We start from the raw sequence: 22,069 nt of genomic DNA, 5'->3' as shown, positions 1-22,069 counted from the left end.
ACATATATATATATATATATATACTGTATATATATATATATGTAGCTCTGGATATATATATATATATATATATAAAATGAGGCTGTGTAAGATGTATCTGTATATCCGTGGCCGATATCTCTGTGTCTGGTACAATAAATGTAAATGTAACATTTAAACACAATAATCCCCTGCGTTAATATTTCCGATTTCAGGGCAGCTGAAAGATTTTTTTTTGTTTCAGTAGGAGTAGCGTTTAAATCCAGCCTCCTTTTTACGACACCCAGCTGTACAAAACAGGCTAGCAGGATCCTCTCTCGCTCACACGCCGTCCTGCATCAGCCGCCGCTGTCGCATCTTCTCCCATCCCCTTCCCTTGACCGCCTCCAGCGTCTCTGCCTGTCCACTCCTCTCATGCCTCTGCCATTGCCCCCAGCCACCAAAGTCTTGTCGGCTGCGGTGAGGTGAGCCCGCCAGAGCCACTGTACATGCCGGGGTGCCTGGCTGGAGGGACAACGGGGCCTCCTCCTGACCCCCAGGTAACTGCTCTGCCGGACACCTCTCCTGAAGTATTGTGCTGCTGCTAACTGCTTCTCTATTTTGCTCTCTCACTGCCTCCCTCCCATGCCCTCCTTTCTGCGCCCTCTTTCTCTCTCCCCGATGCCACCCCTTGCCCCTCTCCTCTCTCCCCACGCCACCCTGTCTCTCACCCATGCCTCTCTCTCTCTCTCCATGCCCCCCATCTCCCAATGCCCTCCCCCTCTCTCTCTCCCGGTCCTCATGCCCCCACCTCTCTCTCCCTTTCCATGCCCACCACCCCCTTCATGTCTCTCCCTCTTTCTCTCTGCCTCTTCATGTCTCCCTGGGATATATATATATATATATATATCACATCTGGAATCCCCTCCCTGAAAATCCAGTGTTTGCCCCTGTGTGAGAGGGAACAAGAGACATGATGGAGAGCGAGATGTGGGAGAATGAGAGAAGTGGGAGTGTGGCAGAGTGAGAGAAGTGGGGGTTGTGGGAGAACGAGAGACGTGGTGTGTGGGAAAGAGACAGAGGTTAGGTGGTCAGCTATTGCCCCTAACACACTTAATATGGGGGCAGTAAGCCCCCACTCCAATGCTCCTACATCCTGGCACCCCAAATCTACAGCACCCGCAAGCCATGCTACAACACCCTGTGCCCTGTGTACAGGTGATAAGGCAGGTGCATAGGGGTATGTGTACAGGGGATGGAACATTGGGGTATGCAGCATACCAATGTTCACAGAGACACTGTCCGCCTACTTCGGTGACATCACAAGTTGGAGAGAAGTTGGTAGGTTGGCTGGTCTGATGAAAAGTTGGTTAGATGTGTGGAGCACTAATGAAAAGTTGGTTAGATGTGTGGAGCACTGTTTTAGTTGGACAGACAAGTTGGACGGTTGGAAGTTTGGAGAGCTGGAGAAAAGTTGGTCTGATGTATGGCTAGCATTAGTACATCTACCCCAGAGTTTGAAAACCGATGCTTTAGAAGGCTTGATACTGTACATCTCCCTCCAAACCTCATATCAGTCAGATAGTCCATGCTGGACTGGAACTTGCAAAAACAGTAACTCAAAAGTTATTCATACTGGTCTAAAATGTGCTCGGATTTCACCAGTTAGAGGGATGATCATGATTTCTGAGCCAGTTCCACTGAGTTTCAACTGTCGCTGTTAAAACAAAACACATCAATATATTATACAATGTTACTTGTATAATATATATGGCTACATTTCATAGTAATTTTACTGCAGCATTATTATTATTTTCATTCATTTACTGTGCTGAAGTTTCATGGTCAAGTTCCTGAATCCAATGGAATACCATTAAAATACTATACAATGTAGCCACTCAACTTGTTGGCCTTTTATGAATTTATAACAAAGGTAGCTCGAAAAATGGTAAAACATTCCAAGACCTATTCATGTAGAAGCAATGCAAGAGGTTTGAGTGATGTGCAGTGAGGACATCTCCCGTAAGTACGGGCTTGAGTTGTAATGCACAATGTACAGTATTCGCAATGTCAGGTGTTGTTGCTGCCATTCAAACTCCCCCACATCATTTTTTGGCCCTGGGAATGGAAGTAATGCAACATTTTCAGTCTTTGCCTATTATCACAAGACTACCTCTTTAATAACATATTTGCCTAGCAACAGAATAATAATCACACAAAGTGCAAACAGTATATCTCTAGAACAGTATATCACATCTATAGTTGAGTTATGACACCATAACGAATAGATAGTAGGATAAGCTCTTTATCGCCATCTGCTGGCCACAAGTGTTACTGAACCTGATGTAATGTTTTCCCAAACGTTCCAGGCAATTTCATAAAGCTATGAATTCGAATGTTAAGATGTATGCCATAGAGAAGTAATGGTCTTTCATGTTTTGTTTTCTAGCTATGGAATAATTATTTTCACTTGGCTGTGGCTTTCCAAACCCAAGAATCATTACAGTTGGAGAATTTTTCAAGCGCAAAGAGAACAAAAATCCTGAACAAGTGAGTCAGTCCTATACTAAAGCTATACAATATACATGAGAAAATGTAAGAAATATAGGAAACCTTCATCCATTTCTACACTACCCTTGAAATACAGATCCGCATGCCCAGTGGATTTAATTTCTTTGAGACGAGAAATACAACGTGATTTTTTTTTTTTGCATATTCTTTATTGGAGATGAAAAGAGAGGAGCTTTGTGTTTCCTTGCAGCCAGAATGAAATGTTAATTCATTTTCCTCTCCTACCTGTGTCTAGAGAGTTTTGTGACTGCATGCTACCAATCTTACTTATATATTTGAAAATGCACGTCCTGTGTAACATATTTATTGTGTTTATTGAAGAATACTTTGTGTTTAATGCCTTTTTGCCTATTTTTTTGTTTAACTCATTGTCTCGTAACCTTACACAAATGCAATATAAAATACCCATTTATCACCTTCATGAGTTTGGTTAGGACCTTAAAATGGGATCCGATCAGGATCCCGGTGTTTGGAATACCGATGCCGGGATCACGAATTAAGTACTGCCAGGTCTCCACACTGGTAAGGTGCAGGGGGGTTGGGTTTAGGCAACGAAGATGGGTGGGGGAGGGGGGTTAGAGTCAAGCTGCAGGAGAGGTGGGTTAGGGACTAGGGGTATTAAGCTCACCAAAAAGGCGTTGGGATGCTGCTGTCGGTATTGTGGGATTTGGATACCATCCCCCTTGAAGGATGCTGTCGCAATGGGTGTAGGCCCAGGGACAGTTCAGGTTAGCTCATCGTCCCTTTGGAGCCTCGCATGATGGTACCATGAGAGATGGTTACAGTACTAAAGCGTTGCAGGTAAAATAAGATTAATATAATATGCCCACATATTTCCACAAATGATCTATCAACGACCGAGTTGATCATATATCTCACCTTTCAGTGTTTCACTATCTGCAGGATACTACTTCATCTAGAAAGAGGAAAATGTAGATTATGTACAAGAAACACACAGTAATACTGACCTCACTGACACCAGAAGTGAATTATTTCCCTTGAGTCCTGTTGGAGAAAGAGCACTATATAAATAAAATTATTATTATTATTATTTTCTCTAACGTCCTAGTGGATGCTGGGGACTCCGTAAGGACCATGGGGAATAGACGGGCTCCGCAGGAGACAGGGCACTTTAAGAAACAATTTGGATACTGGTGTGCTCTGGCTCCTCCCTCTATGTCCCTCCTCCAGACCTCAGTTTGAATCTGTGCCCGGACGAGCTGGGTGCTACTTAGTGAGCTCTCCTGAGCTTGCTATAAGAACGTATTTTGTTAGGTTTTTTTATTTTCAGAGAGATCTGCTGGCTTTCTGCAGCGTGGGACTGAGGGGAGAGAAGCAGCCCTACTCACTGAAGATAGGTCCTGCTTCTTAGGCTACTGGACACCATTAGCTCCAGAGGGATCGTACACAGGATCTCACCCTTTGTCGTCCGATCCCGGAGCCGCGCCGCCGTCCCCCTCGCAGAGCCGGAAGACAGAAGCCGGTGAAAGAAGCAAGAAGACTTCGAAATCGGCGGCAGAAGACTCCAGTCTTCACTGAGGTAGCGCACAGCACTGCAGCTGTGCGCCATTGCTCCCACATTAAACCCACATACTCCGGTCACTGTAGGGTGCAGGGCGCAGGGGGGGGGGCGCCCTGGGCAGCAATTAGAGACCTCTTGGCAAAAGTTGGGCATATATACAGTTGGGCACTGTATATATGCATGACCCCCGCCATAATTTTACACAGAAACGCGGGACAGAAGCCCGCCGCTGAGGGGGCGGGGCTTCTTCCTCAGCACTCATCAGCGCCATTTTCTCTCCACAGCTCCGCTGAGAGGAAGCTCCCCAGGCTCTCCCCTGCAGAAACACGGTAGAAGAGGGTAAAAAGAGAGGGGGGGGGCACATAAATTAGGCGCAAAAACATTATATACAGCAGCTACTGGGTTAACACTAAGTTACTGTGTGATTCCTGGGACATATAGCGCTGGGGTGTGTGCTGGCATACTCTCTCTCTGTCTCTCCAAAAGGCCTTGTGGGGGAACTGTCTTCAAAAAGAGCATCCCCTGTGTGTGTGTGTGTGTGTGTGTGTGTGTGTGTGTGTGTGTGTGTGTGTGTGTGTGTGTGTGTGGTGTGTCGGTACGCTTGTGTCGACATGTTTGACGAGGAAGGCTATGTGGAAGCAGAGCGGGACCAAATGAATGTGGGGTCGCCGCCGACGGCACCGACACCTGATTGGATGGATATGTGGAAGGTTTTAAATGATAATGTTAATTCCTTGCATAAAAGGTTGGATAAAGCTGAAACCTTAGGACAGTCGGGTTCTCAGCCCATGCCTGATCCTATGTCGCAGAGGCCGTCAGGGTCTCAGAAGTACCCACTATCCCAAATTGTTGACACAGATATCGACACGGATTCTGACTCCAGTGTCGATGGCGATGATGCAAAGTTACAGCCTAAATTGGCTAAAGCCATCCGTTATATGATTATAGCAATAAAGGATGTGTTGCACATCACAGAGGAAACCCCAGTCCCTGACAAGAGGGTTCATATGTATGGGGAAAAGAGGCAGGTGGTGACCTTTCCCCCTTCACATGAGCTAAATGAGTTATGTGAAAAGGCTTGGGAATCTCCAGATAAAAAACTGCAGATTTCCAAACGGATGCTTATGGCGTATCCTTTCCCGCCAACGGACAGGTTACGCTGGGAATCCTCCCCTAGGGTGGACAAAGCTCTCACACGCTTATCCAAAAGGGTAGCCCTGCCGTCACAGGATACGGCCACCCTAAAAGATGCTGCGGATAGAAAGCAAGAGGGTACCCTGAAGTCCATTTATATACATTCAGGTACCTTACTAAGGCCGGCAATTGCGTCGGCATGGGTGTGTAGTGCTGTAGCAGCATGGACGGATATCTTATCTGAGGAACTTGATACCTTGGACAAGGATACTATATTAATGACCCTGGGGCATATAAAAGACGCTGTCCTATATATGAGAGATGCTCAAAGAGACATTAGCCTTCTGGGCTCTAGAATAAATGCAATGTCGATTTCTGCCAGAAGGGTCCTGTGGACTCGACAATGGACAGGCGATGCCGACTCAAAAAGGCACATGGAGGTTTTACCTTACAAGGGTGAGGAGTTGTTTGGGGAAGGTCTCTCGGACCTGGTCTCCACAGCTAATGCTGGAAAGTAAAATTTTTTGCCATATGTTCCCTCACAACCTAAGAAAGCACCGTATTACCAAATGCAGTCCTTTCGATCACAAAAAAGCAAGAAAGTCCGAGGTGCGTCCTTTCTTGCCAGAGGCAGGGGCAGAGGAAAAAAGCTGCATAACACAGCTAGTTCCCAAGAACAGAAGTCCTCCCCGGCTTCCACTAAATCCACCGCATGACGCTGGGGCTCCTCAGGCGGAGCTAGGCCCGGTGGGGGCGCGTCTCCGAAATTTCAGCCACAAGTGGGTTCACTCCCAGGTGGATCCCTGGGCACTAGAGATTGTGTCTCAGGGATACAAGCTGGAATTCGAAGAGATGCCCCCTCACCGATACCTCAAATCGGCCCTGCCAGCTTCCCCCTTAGAGAGGGAAATAGTGTTAGCTGCAATTCACAAATTGTATCTTCAGCAGGTGGTGGTCAAGGTTCCCCTCCTTCAACAAGAAAAGGGTTATTATTCGACCATGTTTGTGGTACCGAAACCGGACGGTTCGGTCAGACCCATATTAAATTTAAAATCCCTGAACATATACCTGAAAAGGTTCAAGTTCAAGATGGAATCGCTCAGAGCGGTCATCGCAAGCCTGGAAGGGGGGGATTTTATGGTGTCTCTGGACATAAAGGATGCATACCTTCATGTCCCCATTTATCCACCTCATCAGGCGTACCTCAGATTTGTGGTACAGGATTGTCATTACCAATTCCAGACGTTGCCGTTTGGTCTCTCCACGGCACCGAGAATATTTACCAAGGTAATGGCGGAAATGATGGTGCTCCTGCGAAAGCAAGGGGTCACAATTATCCCATACTTGGACGATCTCCTCATAAAGGCGAGGTCCAGAGAGCAGTTGCGGATCAGCGTAGCACGCTCTCGGGAAGTGTTACAACAGCACGGCTGGATTCTAAATATTCCAAAGTCGCAGTTGATTCCTACGACTCGTCTGCCCTTCCTGGGCATGATTCTGGGCACAGACCAGAAGAGGGTTTATCTCCCGATGGAGAAGGCTCAGGAGCTCATGACACTGGTCAGAGACCTATTAAAACCAAAACAGGTGTCGGTGCATCACTGCACGCGAGTCCTGGGAAAGATGGTGGCATCATACGAGGCCATTCCCTTCGGCAGTTTCCATGCGAGGACCTTTCAATGGGATCTGTTGGACAAGTGCTCCGGATCACATCTACAGATGCATCGGCTGATCACCCTATCCCCCAGGGCCAGGGTGTCTCTCCTGTGGTGGCTGCAGAGTGCTCACCTTCTCGAGGGCCGCAGATTCGGCATTCAGGACTGGGTCCTGGTGACCACGGATGCAAGCCTCCGAGGGTGGGGGGCAGTCACACAGGGAAGAAATTTCCAAGGTCTGTGGTCAAGTCAGGAGACTTGCCTTCACATCAATATCCTGGAACTAAGGGCCATATACAACGCCCTAAGTCAAGCAGAGACCCTGCTTTGCGACCAATCGGTGCTGATTCAGTCAGACAACATCACCGCAGTGGCTCATGTAAACCGCCAAGGCGGCACAAGGAGCAGGGTGGCGATGGCGGAAGCCACCAGAATTCTTCGCTGGGCGGAGAATCACGTAAGTGCACTGTCAGCAGTGTTCATTCCGGGAGTGGACAACTGGGAAGCAGACTTCCTCAGCAGGCACGACCTCCACCCGGGAGAGTGGGGACTTCATCAAGAAGCCTACGCGCAGATTGCAAGTCGGTGGGAACTGCCACAGGTGGACATGATGGCATCCCGCCTCAACAAAAAGCTACAGAGGTATTGCGCCAGGTCAAGAGACCCTCAGGCGATAGCTGTAGACGCACTAGTGACACCGTGGGCGTTCCAGTCGGTTTATGTATTTCCTCCTCTTCCTCTCATACCCAAGGTGCTGAGAATCATAAGAAAAAGAGGAGTCAGAACAATACTCATTGTTCCGGATTGGCCAAGAAGGACTTGGTATCCAGAGCTGCAAGAAATGCTCACAGAGGACCCATGGCCTCTGCCTCTAAGACAGGACCTGTTGCAACAGGGGCCCTGTCTGTTCCAAGACTTACCGCGGCTGCGTTTGACGGCATGACGGTTGAACGCCGGATCCTAGCAGAAAAAGGCATTCCGGATGAGGTTATTCCTACGCTGATAAAGGCTAGGAAGGACGTGACGGCTAAACATTATCACCGTATATGGCGAAAATATGTTGCTTGGTGTGAGGCCAGGAATGCCCCTACGGAGGAATTCCAGCTGGGCCGTTTCCTTCACTTCCTACAGTCGGGAGTGACTTTGGGCCTAAAATTGGGTTCCATTGAGGTCCAGATTTCGGCCCTATCCATTTTCTTTCAAAAAGAACTGGCTTCTCTTCCTGAAGTCCAGACGTTTGTAAAGGGAGTGCTGCATATTCAGCCTCCTTTTGTGCCTCCAGTGGCGCCTTGGGATCTTAACGTGGTGTTGAGTTTCCTGAAGTCACACTGGTTTGAGCCACTCAAAACCGTGGAGTTAAAATTTCTCACGTGGAAGGTTCTATTAGCCTTGGCTTCAGCTAGGCGTGTGTCAGAATTAGCGGCTTTGTCACATAAAAGCCCCTATCTGGTTTTCCATATGGACAGGGCAGAATTGCGGACCCGTCCACAATTTCTGCCAAAAGTGGTGTCATCCTTTCATGTGAACCAACCTATTGTGGTGCCTGTGGCTACTCGTGACTTGGAGGATTCCGAATTACTAGATGTGGTCAGGGCTTTGAAGGTTTATGTAGCCAGAACGGCTAGAGTCAGGAAAACTGAGTCGCTGTTTATCCTGTATGCCCCCAACAAGCTGGGTGCTCCTGCTTCAAAGCAAATTATTGCTCGCTGGATCTGTAACACGATTCAGCAGGCTCATTTTGCGGCTGGATTGCCGCTTCCAAAATCAGTTAAAGCCCACTCCACAAGGAAGGTGGGCTCTTCTTGGGCGGCTGCCCGAGGGGTCTCGGCATTACAGCTTTGCCGAGCAGCTACTTGGTCAGGTTCGAACACTTTTGCAAAGTTTTACAAGTTTGATACCCTGGCTGAGGAGGACCTTGTGTTTGCTCATTCGGTGCTGCAGAGTCATCCGCACTCTCCCGCCCGTTTGGGAGCTTTGGTATAATCCCCATGGTCCTTACGGAGTCCCCAGCATCCACTAGGACGTTAGAGAAAATAAGATTTTACTTACCGGTAAATCTATTTCTCGTAGTGCGTAGTGGATGCTGGGCGCCCGTCCCAAGTGTGGACTTCTTCTGCAATACTTGTATATAGTTATTGCTTAAATAAGGGTTATGTTTGGTTGCATCAGGGTTGATCTGATGCTCCGTTGTTGTTCATACTGTTAACTTGGTAAGTTTATCACAAGTTATATGGTGTGATTGGTGTGACTGGTATGAGTCTTGCCCTGGATTCCAAAATCCTTTCCTTGTACTGTCAGCTCTTCCGGGCACAATTTCTCTAACTGAGGTCTGGAGGAGGGACATAGAGGGAGGAGCCAGTGCACACCAGTATCCAAATTCTTTCTTAAAGTGCCCTGTCTCCTGCGGAGCCCGTCTATTCCCCCATGGTCCTTACGGAGTCCCCAGCATCCACTACGGACTACGAGAAATAGATTTACCGGTAAGTAAAATCTTATTATTATGCATGTCCGCTCCTATAATTGAGCTGCCTGCATGTGTTTACGCTGTTCACTTTCTTTCTAAGTTTAGTTTATAGTGGACAGGAGACAACATTTTAAGTGCTCTGCAGAATGTTTGCCATGTTATGTATGTGGACGTGAAATTTAGCATATTTCACCAGTGGAATTGATTTTAAATGTTCTCAGGCCTACAGTACATTACCATGCCACATATCAGAATTAATTAGCTGTCGTCTTCATCATAGATTCTGTTGAGAAATAAATGCAGAATGTTAAAGCGGAAGCTGAACTTGAAGACTGTATTGCCAAAATACTCACCTCTGTGAAATGGGCAGGAAATCTTCCACCAAGGACGATTTGTGCAAAAATGTGCCTATTTCTAATTTATAGACATGAGTGTATGGATTTATTTATTGATGAAAGAAAGATTCTTAATTTTGGGTTATTGATAAGCCCTTTGATTATGGAATAAGATGAGTATTTTGAATTAATTCTAATAAAATAAAAACAGACGAAGCACACCAGATAAGTCGGAAGGGACTGCAAATCATCTGTAGAACAGGAATGAATGGTGAGGCTACTTGTCTTCCATATAAATTTGTCCTGTATCAGTTTAGTTCCAGTGGCTTGTACTGTATCCAGTGAAGTGTATCCTCCTGTAGGTGTTTAGAAAGCTGGATATACTCTGCGTCTTTCCCCTGATTTCCAATCACACTAGTGAAAAGACTTAGCCATTTCTTGTCATCCTCAATCAGCGCTTCCGCCGTCATTCTGCATTGCTAATATTTATTCACATGATTGGAAGCAATGACATAAATACATAAATTACACATTCCTCATCCTTCAGGTACGGTGATATGAGAAGACAGATCGGCTTCGAAATCAGGGACATGTGGTATAATTTGGGTAAGTACTCCGCATTCGTCATTTTTCCTGTGAAGAACATAATTCGTATATCCAGGTTCAAATGGGCATATTTTCAGTGATATTAAAAAGTGCTGTTCATACATTTACTTTGATTGAATATTTCATTACGGATGGAACGCGCAGCATATGGGAACAAAAGGTTATCCTAATGCATACAACACAAACTTCAGTTTCAGATCTTGTTTGAATCCACCTGGACCTGTCTCTTATACAGTAGGTTGTGCTGGTGATATCATGACTTGACAGCACAAGATTCCTCTGTTGGATGTGACCGCATTATACAATACTGCCTTAGAAATTTATGGCATTGGGTTTGATTGCAGTTGTGTAATGATCTGACCAAGTACCAGCAAAAGCGTTCCCCAAAAACTCGTCTTCCATTGTTATAAGGTGCAGTGATCAGTTATAGTGGTCTTTGTCGGAGCTTGCCATGTTTGCAGAAATTATATGTTATGTCACTCTGGCGAGAATACCTTGTATAGGATGAGAACCTGCAGCTGAGTTGCAATATTTATCAGGATAGACCGGAAGGTTGGACAGAAGTGGGATGCATGTAGCCGTAGAGGGCGTTCAGAGACTATACTAGATCTACAGTAAAAAATTAATATAAACCACAATTTAGTACCCTAGACTATATTAGTTGTATTGTCCCCTTAACACAAATACTCTTCTTAACTGCAGAACGCTAACACATCCCATAGGCTATAGAACACATGCATAAGACAATAAAAACATTTATATGAAGAGTAAACAACAGTTAGACCACTAATAACCAAGTTTTTGTCACTTTAGGTCTAGACCTTAATGGCCTTTCCAAAAATACTGGCCTTAAAGATATGATATTTTTGTGCAAGTACTGTACTTTATGGCATCTGATCACCTCTCTCAGGAGGCATTCCAGAAGTTTTCTCATAATATGTATATGTTTTGGAAATTCTTAGAATAGATTTAAAAGTGTTTTTGGTTACTTTTTAGACCTGCTCTCCAGGAGAGGTGGTCCAAAGAGCAAGTGCAGGAGGCTTGACTCCAGGATAATCGTCACAGAACATGAGATGTTTATGGCAATGTTGATGTGGGTTGGGTTTGGGCGACCACGGTCACCATACCGACGCTGGTAACCCGGTAGTTAGATGGCCGGCTTGGGGGAGGGGGTGCGAGTGCGAGCGAAACAAAGCCCCTTGTGGGCTCACCGCAGGTTCTATATCTACTCCCTGGGTGTCGTGGAGGCCCACAATTGGGAATAGTCCCTTTTGGTTGGCATGCCGACTGGAGGGCTGTTAACTGTTCGGGATCCCGGCATTGGTCACATAACCGCATCCCGTTGATGCAACGCAAAGCCTCTTCTCCATCCACTTCCCTAGAGAAAATGAATGGGGTAGGGGCAGTAAGCCTCCTCTCTTAGAAGTCTTGGAAAATTGCAAAAACATTTGTGAGATCCCTGGACATTCTGGCACAGTAGGTAAATTCAAGAAAAAAGAGGTTAGAAAGATCCAGATGGAGGGGTACACAGTGCCCTGTTTGTATATAACTTTTATTTAATATTCATTTAAAAAAAGACTATAGATATAAACACAAGCAGCACAAATATAGATTAAAAAAATGGTTGCTGGCCTATAAAAAAAGATTGACCAGAGTGAAAACGCCCGAAAAGTGCAGAAAAGTGAAATAAGAGAAGCAGTGGTGAAAGTAATTGGTAAAGCAAAAGGTATTAAGGAAACAGATATTAAAGATTAAAAATGGTCTTGACTTGTAGAAAAAACATTGTGGTCAGACAGAAATCTGCATCTGTTTATGAATTCTTGATGATGATAATTTTTTACCTTTTAATTGATTGCTACATAGTTTGCAGTAAAGGCGCCTGGCACTCAATCTGTAGGTAATAATCGTGAATTACCAGCATTTTAAGATGTACAGTAGATAAGATACATAGCTCTCATCCAGATTGCAGTGTGCTACTGCTGTCCAGGGTGTGCACAATGACACAGTGAAGCCCAGATGAGAGCACATGTCGGGGTAGGTTGATAATAAATAGGCCAGAGATACATTATCTGATTTATGGGAGAGTGTGGCAGTGATGCTGCTCTGTTGACTCAGCGCAGAGCAGCTTGCTGCAAACAGACGCCTATGAGCGTGCCTGAGCGCAAGTGGTATAGGTCATACTTGCCTACTTTCCCGGAAGCTGCGGGAGGCTCCCGTTTTTTTGGGTAGTCTCCCGCACCCCCGGAAGAGTAGGCAGGTCTCCCGCATCCTGCTCGCACCCTAGTGATGCGGGCAGGATGGAGATAATCTCCTGTATTTGCGGGTCTGTGGGGTGGGGAAGGGGTTAAAATAACGCAAATCGCGACATTTTAGCCCCGCCCCCTTAGCGCGGACCCACGAATCGCAGTGTTTCCCGATGTGGGGGCGGGGCTTGATGATGTTACAGCCCGTCCCCGCCACCCGAACTCTTCTTCAGCGTCTCCTCTCCGGGCTTCTCCTGGAGAGGAGAAATGTAAAGTAGGTAAGTATGGTATAGGGCCTAATACAGATATGATCGCAACAGCAAATTTGTTTGCTAATTGGCAAAACCATGCGCACTGCAGGTGGGGCAGATGTAACATGTGCAGAGAGAGTTAGATTTGGGTGGGGTGTGTTCAAACTGAAATCTAAATTGCCGTGTAAAAATAAAGCAGACCGTATTTACCCTGCACAGAAACAATATAACCCACCCAAATCTAACTCTGCACATATTATATCTGCCCCACCTGCAGTGCACATGTTTTTTCCAATTAGCTAACAAATTTGCTGCTGCGATCAGATCTGAATTTACCCCCATAGTAACTGTCTGCAATTCATACAGCCGGAGATCGGTAGAGAAGGTGAGCAGGTATACCGTGAATAGGGGACTCCCTGATTGCACACAGCAGGGAACCCCAGCGTTTTTCAGATACGCGTTTCACCTAGAGATTATTCACTAGACAGCTCATTAAGGGGCAGATATTAAGGGCGGGATTCAATTCTTTTCACCCCTTTCCACACTCGTTCTGTTTCTGCCCTCAGGGACGTTGTATCATTATTTCAGCTCGCTACCCCCGGCGTAGCGAGGCACCCAACCCTTTACACAGTAAACCTGATTACTATGGGTGCAATATGCGCGATAACGGAGATCATTTAAGAAAGGAAATTGGGCGTGATATATCATTTGAATCTCACCCTAAGCCTGGTAAAGTGATAAAGTGGAAGGTGATAACGCAGCAGCCAGTCAGCTCCTAACTGTAATTTTGCAAACACAGCCTGTAACGTGACAGGAGCTGATTGGCTGGTGTGTTATCACCTTCCACTTTATCACTTCACCATTCTTAATACATCTGCCTGAGTCCCCCTCCATTTGGGTCTTTCTACCCTCATTTTTCTTGCATTTATAACTACCCAAGGGTACACCACCATATACATCATTGTCCTGACCTTTGATTGTTCTTTGCCCTTTAAGAAACCTCTCCATAAATACAGTTGACAAATTATAGTGGGGCCCTTTTGCACTCTGTGCCTCATCCCACACCCACAAAACCTGTGACAATGTGACATCGCGTAGAGGGGAATATGGTAGGGAGAAGCCAGGTCGAAGCTCCGCTCCAAGCTTCCATTCCAGTCACCACATAAGCTGGGCATGGCAGTGGTACAATGGTTGTGCACCTCCCCGGGCCTTGCACTAGTCATACAATCCTCTTTATGGACCTTGTAAGTATCTTTAAATAAAGAGTCATTTAGTGGAATAATGCAAAATAAAAGTCAAATTCTCATGGACTTTCTGTGCTGTCCTTCAAAGTGCAGACACTGACTTTATGATCTGAACACCGTGCACCAGTTTTGCCGCGGCAAAGAATATACAGTATTTGAACATGACACCCGATGTTAAAATCTTGAGTTAAATAAAATAATGAGCACCTGGATGTATAATGTCAAGCGTTTTCCTACAAGGGTTCTCGTCCATAATTTTCCTTGCAATCACTAAAGTAGCAATTCCTTCTCGGCAGAGCACCCTCGACAATGAAATGCACTGTCTTACTGCCAAACAAATGTGACATACCTTCACAAAATAAATAAATAAAGTTTCTCACCGTTTCATCAAAACAGAATTAACATTTCCATTAAAGATTTTAGAACTCTTCCAATTAGCAGCAATCAAGATTTTTCAAGTGTTTTTTGAAAGAAAAAGAAAACAACTCGCACGGAATGTAAAAAAAACAAAACTAAATGTCATCCTTCTCCATCTCTTTTTCCAGAGTTGGGAAAAGTTTTTACACAGCCCGTGTTATCTTTTATATCAAGAGCAATAAAACCTCGAGAAAACTTTGTGACATTGATGTTGTGTTTGATGAATAACTTGATGTCAGGAGCATTTGTTTTCTGAAACAGCGGCTCTGACATTTCCTAGACATAATACATGAAAACTGTCAGCGACAAGTTTGAAAATAACAGCCCTGAAAAAGGAGTATGCCTTACAGCTCCTTCAAGTGTGCCCCGCAAGCCATTAAACATTTCCGGGATCACGCTGTCAGCACCCGCGCAGTGTATGCGGTTATGTTTTTATTTTTTTTTACTATACAAAGTATAAAATATCAACATTGTCACTTTGCAAGAAATATATTCTTGCGCCGCTTAAAGCTGGGAATCCTAGTCAACGCTTTCTTTCCTAGCAAACTGCAGACAAATCTTATATCAATATTTATTTCCCTAGGAAAAGCTTAGAGGTACAGGGTTTGCCAAATCAATTAAGCCTCTTGGACAAAGCTTTATAACAAAATAATTGTCCAAACAAAAGAATTGTGTTATATTTGTATCCACAAAGTGCTTAAGGATGAGGCAGCACTCCTCAGACTTTTAATAAAGTGCAGAGTTTAATCCATGTAGTGCAAATCAACGTTTCAAGACCCTAACGCCCTTTTCATCACCATATACAGATGTGTTCTCATACATCTAGCCTCAATACGCCATGCACCGCGAAATGCCTGGCATGTGTGAGCCACTAGGTCCCGTGCAACTCTGCTAATGCAGAGTGTCAGCAGACTCTGCTAATTAAAATGATATGCAGCATGCCTATATTCTGTGTGCAGCTGCGGCTGTATCTGCATATGAAATGGTACGTTACAGTGTTTTTCATTTTCGGGAGAAATAAATGCACATAAAGACGCCCAACTTTAGTACACACGCTCATGACTAGGTGCGACTAGAAAGGCTGGTAAACGTGACTGCAGCAACAATGAGAGAGGACACATCTGTGCATTGGGTATATATATACAGGTTGAGTATCCCATATCCAAATATTCCAAAATACAGAATATCCGATATCCAAAAAACTTCTGGTCCCAAACATTTTGGATAAGGGATACTCAACCTGTGTGTGTGTGTGTGTGTGTGTGTGTGTGTGTGTGTATGTATGTATGTATATATATATATATATATATATATATATATATATATATATATATTAGAGATGGCGGCACTTACGGGGCTGTGACAGCCCCGTGAGTGCTGCAGTCTCTATTACATAGATTACAGGTGATTTGATACACCCAGGATGGCACCCAGGCAAATGCATGGATTATTGATGTTGAGTGCCGGTCAGTGCTAGGACGTGTGTGTGTGTGTGTGTGTGTGTGTGTGTGTGTGTGTGTGTGTGTGTGTGTGTGTGTGTGTGTGTGTGTGTGTGTAATAGTGATGTGCACCGGAAATATTTGGGGTTTTTTAGTTTTGGTTTTGGATTCGGTTTCACGGCTGTGTTTTGGATTCGGACGCGTTTTGGCAAAACCTCCCTGAAAATTTTTTGTCGGATTCGGGTGTGTTTTGGATTCGGGTGTTTTTTTACAAAAAAACCTCAAAAACAGCTTAACTCATAGAATTTGGGGGTCATTTTGATCCCATAGTATTATTAACCTCAATAACCATAATTTCCACTCATTTCCAGTCTATTCTGAACACCTCACAATATTATTTTTAGTCCTAAAATTTGCACCGAGGTCGCTGGATGGCTAAGCTAAGCGACCCAAGTGGCCGACACAAACACCTGGCCCATCTAGGAGTGGCACTGCAGTGTCAGACAGGATGGCAGATTTAAAAAATAGTTCCCAAACAGCACATGATGCAAAGAAAAAAAGAGGTGCAATGAGGTAGCTGTGTGACTAAGCTAAGCGACCCAAGTGGCCGACACAAACACCTGGCCCATCTAGGAGTGGCACTGCAGTTTTCTAGTGAGAGGATGAGTGCTTCCATCCTCATGTGAATATGAACCACTAGCCATGAACATAGGCCAGGGCCGCAGCCCTTCCTTGCCACTCCGTGTCGTAAATGGCATATTGGCAAGTTTACGCTTCTCATCAGATGCTTTTAATTTTGATTTTTGGGTCATTTTACTGAACTTTTGTAGTATACTTGACGACACAGAGGTAGAGCAATGGACTACTGTACCGTACTGCTATATATATACTGGTGGTCACAGCAACATTCTGCTCTGTCCCCTCCTACTATATACTGCGCACAACTAAAATGCAGCACATGTATGGATGCATAGTATACTTGACGACACAGAGGTAGAGCAGTGGACTACTGTACCGTACTGCTATATATATACTGGTGGTCACAGCAACATTCTGCACTGTCCCCTCCTACTATATACTGCGCACAACTAAAATGCAGCACAGATATGGATGCATAGTATACTTGACGACACAGAGGTAGAGCAGTGGACTACTGTACCGTACTGCTATATATATATACTGGTGGTTGCAGCAACATTCTGCACTATCCCCTCCTACTATATACTGCGTACAACTAAAATGCAGCACAGGTATGGATGCATAGTATACTTGACAACACAGAGGTAGAGCAGTGGACTACTGTACCGTACTGCTATATATATATACTGGTGGTCACAGCAACATTCTGCACTGTCCCCTCCTACTATATACTGCGTACAACTAAAATGCAGCACAGGTATGGATGCATAGTATACTTGACACAGAGGTAGAGCAGTGGACTACTGTACCGTACTGCTATATATATATATACTGGTGGTCACAGCAACATTCTGCACTGTCCCCTCCTACTATATACTGCGCACAACTAAAATGCAGCACAGGTATGGATGCATAGTATACTTGACGACACAGAGGTAGAGCCGTGGACTACTGTACCGTACTGCTATATATATACTGGTGGTCACAGCAACATTCTGCACTGTCCCCTCCTACTATATACTGCGCACAACTAAAATGCAGCACAGGTATGGATGCATAGTATACTTGACACAGAGGTAGAGCAGTGGACTACTGTACTGTACTGCTATATATATACTGGTGGTCACAGCAACATTCTGCACTGTCCCCTCCTACTATATACTGCGCACAACTAAAATGCAGCACAGGTATGGATGCATAGTATACTTGACGACACAGAGGTAGAGCAGTGGACTACTGTACCGTACTGCTATATATATACTGGTGGTCACAGCAACATTCTGCACTGTCCCCTCCTACTATATACTGCGCATAACTAAAATGCAGCACAGGTATAGATGCATAGTATACTTGACGACACAGAGGTAGAGCAGTGGACTACTGTACCGTACTGCTATATATATACTGGTGGTCACAGCAACATTCTGCACTGTCCCCTCCTACTATATACTGCGCACAACTAAAATGCAGCACAGGTATGGATGCATAGTATACTTGACGACACAGAGGTAGAGCAGTGGACTACTGTACCGTACTGCTATATATATACTGGTGGTCACAGCAACATTCTGCACTGTCCCCTCCTACTATATACTGCGCACAACTAAAATGCAGCACAGGTATGGATGCATAGTATACTTGACGACACAGAGGTAGAGCAGTGGACTACTGTACCGTACTGCTATATATATATACTGGTGGTTGCAGCAACATTCTGCACTATCCCCTCCTACTATATACTGCGTACAACTAAAATGCAGCACAGGTATGGATGCATAGTATACTTGACGACACAGAGGTAGAGCAGTGGACTACTGTACCGTACTGCTATATATATACTGGTGGTCACAGCAACATTCTGCACTGTCCCCTCCTACTATATACTGCGCACAACTAAAATGCAGCACAGGTATAGATGCATAGTATACTTGACGACACAGAGGTAGAGCAGTGGACTACTGTACCGTACTGCTATATATATTCTGGTAGTCACAGCAACATTCTGCACTGTCCCCTCCTACTATATACTGCGCACAACTAAAATGCAGCACAGGTATGGATGCATAGTATACTTGACACAGAGGTAGAGCAGTGGACTACTGTACTGTACTGCTATATATATACTGGTGGTCACAGCAACATTCTGCACTGTCCCCTCCTACTATATACTGCGCACAACTAAAATGCAGCACAGGTATGGATGCATAGTATACTTGACGACACAGAGGTAGAGCAGTGGACTACTGTACCGTACTGCTATATATATACTGGTGGTCACAGCAACATTCTGCACTGTCCTCCTACTATATACTACAATGCAGCACAGATATGGAGCGTTTTTTAGGCAGAGAACGTAGATATTTTCAGCACACTGAGCAGATATTTGCAGCACACTGAACACAGAAACTGAGAGAACGCAGCCACGTCCTCTCGCTATCATCTCAAAAGCACGAGTGAAAATGGCGGCGACGCACGGCTCCTTATATAGAATACGAATCTCGCGAGATTCCGACAGCGGGATGATGACGTTCGGGCGCGCTCGGGTTAACCGAGCAAGGCGGGAAGATCCCAGGCTGCCTCGGAACCGTGTAAAATGGGTGAAGTTCGGGGGGGTTCGGATCCCGAGGAACCGAACCCGCTCATCACTAGTGCATATATATATATATATATATATATATATATATATACACACACACACACACACACACACACACACACACACACACACTGTACTTCTCATACACTAAGGGGAGTAGCTTTGGATTCCCCAGGGGTTATTCAGTTAGCTTTGAAGTCGTCAGGCAGGTAGAAAACCCCTGATAATCAACCCCATTTTCACAACCGCAAAAACACATAGGTCCATGAACTTATCACGAATTCTATGTGTTTTTTGCCCGAAAATAGATATTTTTTTCCCGCACCAAAAAAAAAAGGGTGCTAATTAAATAGCCCGGGGAAAAAGAATTGCAAAGTATAAATAAATCTCGGGGCTGAATTCCCCCCTATTTGGATGATGCCAATAACTTTTAACTTGACATGTCAGTTTTTTAAAATGTGTTAAGAAATAAAAAATCATGAAAAACAGAGTATATTTAAAAACCAGTTAAGGAAATATAAATGGTTTCATTTGCAGTTAAAGTATAGTTCCCAGTGAATCCTAATTGTATATCTTAAAATTATTTCAGTGATAATACATTTGTACAGTTAATTCTGGCACCGCATTCAGTGTGCTAAAATATGATCTTAAGTGGAAACGTTACCAAGTTAATAACATTGATAGTCACGTCATTATACTGGAAATTAAAAGTAAAATGAAGGGGGGGGGGGGGGGGTTGATTTTGAGTCAGCTGTTAGGGGGATAGCCACGGAAGCCTAATTTACTACTGTAAGCGAATGCAAGATTCCATTCTGCTAGTGCGGGGTCTGTGCATCTGCAAGCGGAAAGCCGCACCGTCCTTTGATTTTACGCAAACTGCTGCTACAGTACCTTCATTATATGTTTTGGCACTTGCACCGGCCTTGGCGGTACTTCAGAAACAGGCTTCCCTTCCCGTACTCACGACTCAGAATTAGGGATGGCCATCGAACTTCAATGATTCAAAATCATCGATGGTTTATGGCCGATGAGGAATACTTTTGCCATTGATGGGGGAGAACCAGATGATTTCTCTCCATCGATGGAAAGTTATAACTAAATACTTTTTTTTTTTTTTTTTATGTGGTGCCGGGACACAGAGCTTAGCTCCGCTCCCAACACCCGCTAAGCCCCGTCCATGGTTTTTCATTGGTCTGTGGACCAGCCTGCACCTTTCAGTGGTGATCATCGAATGGTGAAAACCATCGATGGTTCACCATAGATTGATTGTGTACCATCGATGGACACCCCACCGATGGCCATCCCTACTCAGAATGGCATGGCGCTTTAGATACACACCCACATCTCTCATGTCACTCCCATGACACGCCCCCAAGACTTGTCACTCCCTTGGTACGCCTCCAACTCTCATGGCACGCCTGCAAGTCAGGACGGTGCCATGCAATTGCATCTTCACTGCTTAGTTCCTATCCAGACATGGCCAATTTCACAGGAGAGACAGATCCGGCCAAGTTCTGTCTGACACAGGATAGGACGGACGTATGCAAAATGCACTAAATGCAGGAACTCACCATTTGCATACACCTATGTTTCCATCTATACACTTGTATTGATCAGCATAACTTGGAGCGGCCATGTTTTCCAAGCGAAACATGTTGTTTTCTGGGGGGTTTTTGGTTGTTTTTTTTATGAAGCGCAAATGATCAGCAATCAGAAATTTCCTATGTGAGCACATTATTGGTAACTGTGATCAAGAAGGCATTTGTTCAGAGTTGTACGCGAATCTCATCGTGACTGTGTCTTTGTACGCAGATACTGTGTGAAAATATGCTAATGCCGTAGGCGCCGGAATTTATATAAAGACGCCCTCCGGCAGCTTCGCAAATCCATCCATCTGCATACAAAGTGCAGCATCCTACGCAGAACAGTCTGTTAGATAAGTACTGAGGAGCCGTATTGTTGCGCACTATGGCCACGGGAAGTAGGACGCCGGAGTCATTGTAACTGCATAAGGGATTGCAGCCTCAGACACACACCCAAAATTGTTGCAACACGCTTTGTTGCCTACCCCAAACTGTCATTCACTATTGCAAATAAATCCCCTCTGCAAACGCCATCAAAAGACCATTACGGTGCAGTGCGACTTATACGCATAATAAATGCACACAAATCTGAATCAGGCCCTTTATAGACTAATCTGAGATCAGATACTATGGGGTAAATCTACTAAGATGGGAGTTCTATTTAAGATGGGATGTTGCCCATAGCAACCAATCAGATTCTACTTCTCATTTATTTAGCACCTTCTAGAAGACAATACCTGCAATCCGATTGGTTGCTATGTGCAACATCCCATCTTAAATAGAACTCCCATCTTAGTAAATTTACCCCGATGAGGCAGATTTATCATCAAGTGATATTCTTCTCATTACGAATGATATACTGTGCCCCAGCCAATCACCTGTCGTGCTTGAAAAATGACAGGAGCCGATTGGCTGTAGCACCATTTATCATTTATAATGAGTGATCATAAAATTATCACTGGTTGATAAATCTGCCCCTATGTACTAGACAACTACAATGTACCACAGCAATGTTTTGGGTTGGTTTTAGTTTGATTTTTTTTATTTGATTTTTTTTTATTATAGCAATGTATATTTCAATACAAATTGCATGTAAATATATCCCTCCACTCCACTTGAAAGAAGGTGCAACCCTGCATACAGCTTGGAATAAAGCAGACCTGTCCCTGCCCTCTGTCTGATTTAATCCTGACAAATGTATAAAGTGTAGGCATGTAAACGTGCCTGGTTTTTTAAAGAATCTCAAGTAGTTCTTGATTCCCTCTTGAATACTTTTCTGGTAATTGTACTTATAGCCTGTTTAAAATATAATAATGCAGTTCTTTAGCTGAAGGTTATCTCCGTCTATAAGGACATCTCCCAAGAAGTGAGGCAAATTCCACCGACGTCCCTTTACGGTGTCTGTGCAGCCA

The 22,069-nt window shown here is 44.6% G+C and overlaps 1 protein-coding gene across 2 annotated transcripts in view; it reads left to right on the top strand.

The window, feature by feature from the left end:
* The window catches only part of DOCK1 (dedicator of cytokinesis 1), a 649,074-nt gene that overhangs the window by 496,740 nt on the left and 130,265 nt on the right, over positions 1–22,069 (top strand). For both annotated transcript variants that reach the window (XM_063962225.1, XM_063962224.1), the window contains exons 31-32: positions 2,408–2,508; positions 10,187–10,245. In XM_063962225.1, the coding sequence (XP_063818295.1) occupies positions 2,408–2,508; positions 10,187–10,245 (160 nt within the window). The remainder of the gene's footprint in view (positions 1–2,407; positions 2,509–10,186; positions 10,246–22,069) is intronic.

This window comes from Pseudophryne corroboree, chromosome 3 (assembly GCF_028390025.1).
Source record: "Pseudophryne corroboree isolate aPseCor3 chromosome 3, aPseCor3.hap2, whole genome shotgun sequence".
Lineage (NCBI taxonomy): Eukaryota > Metazoa > Chordata > Amphibia > Anura > Myobatrachidae > Pseudophryne > Pseudophryne corroboree.
The sequence above is the reverse complement of the archived record's forward strand: the minus strand, read 5'-3'. Positions and strand labels throughout refer to the sequence as shown.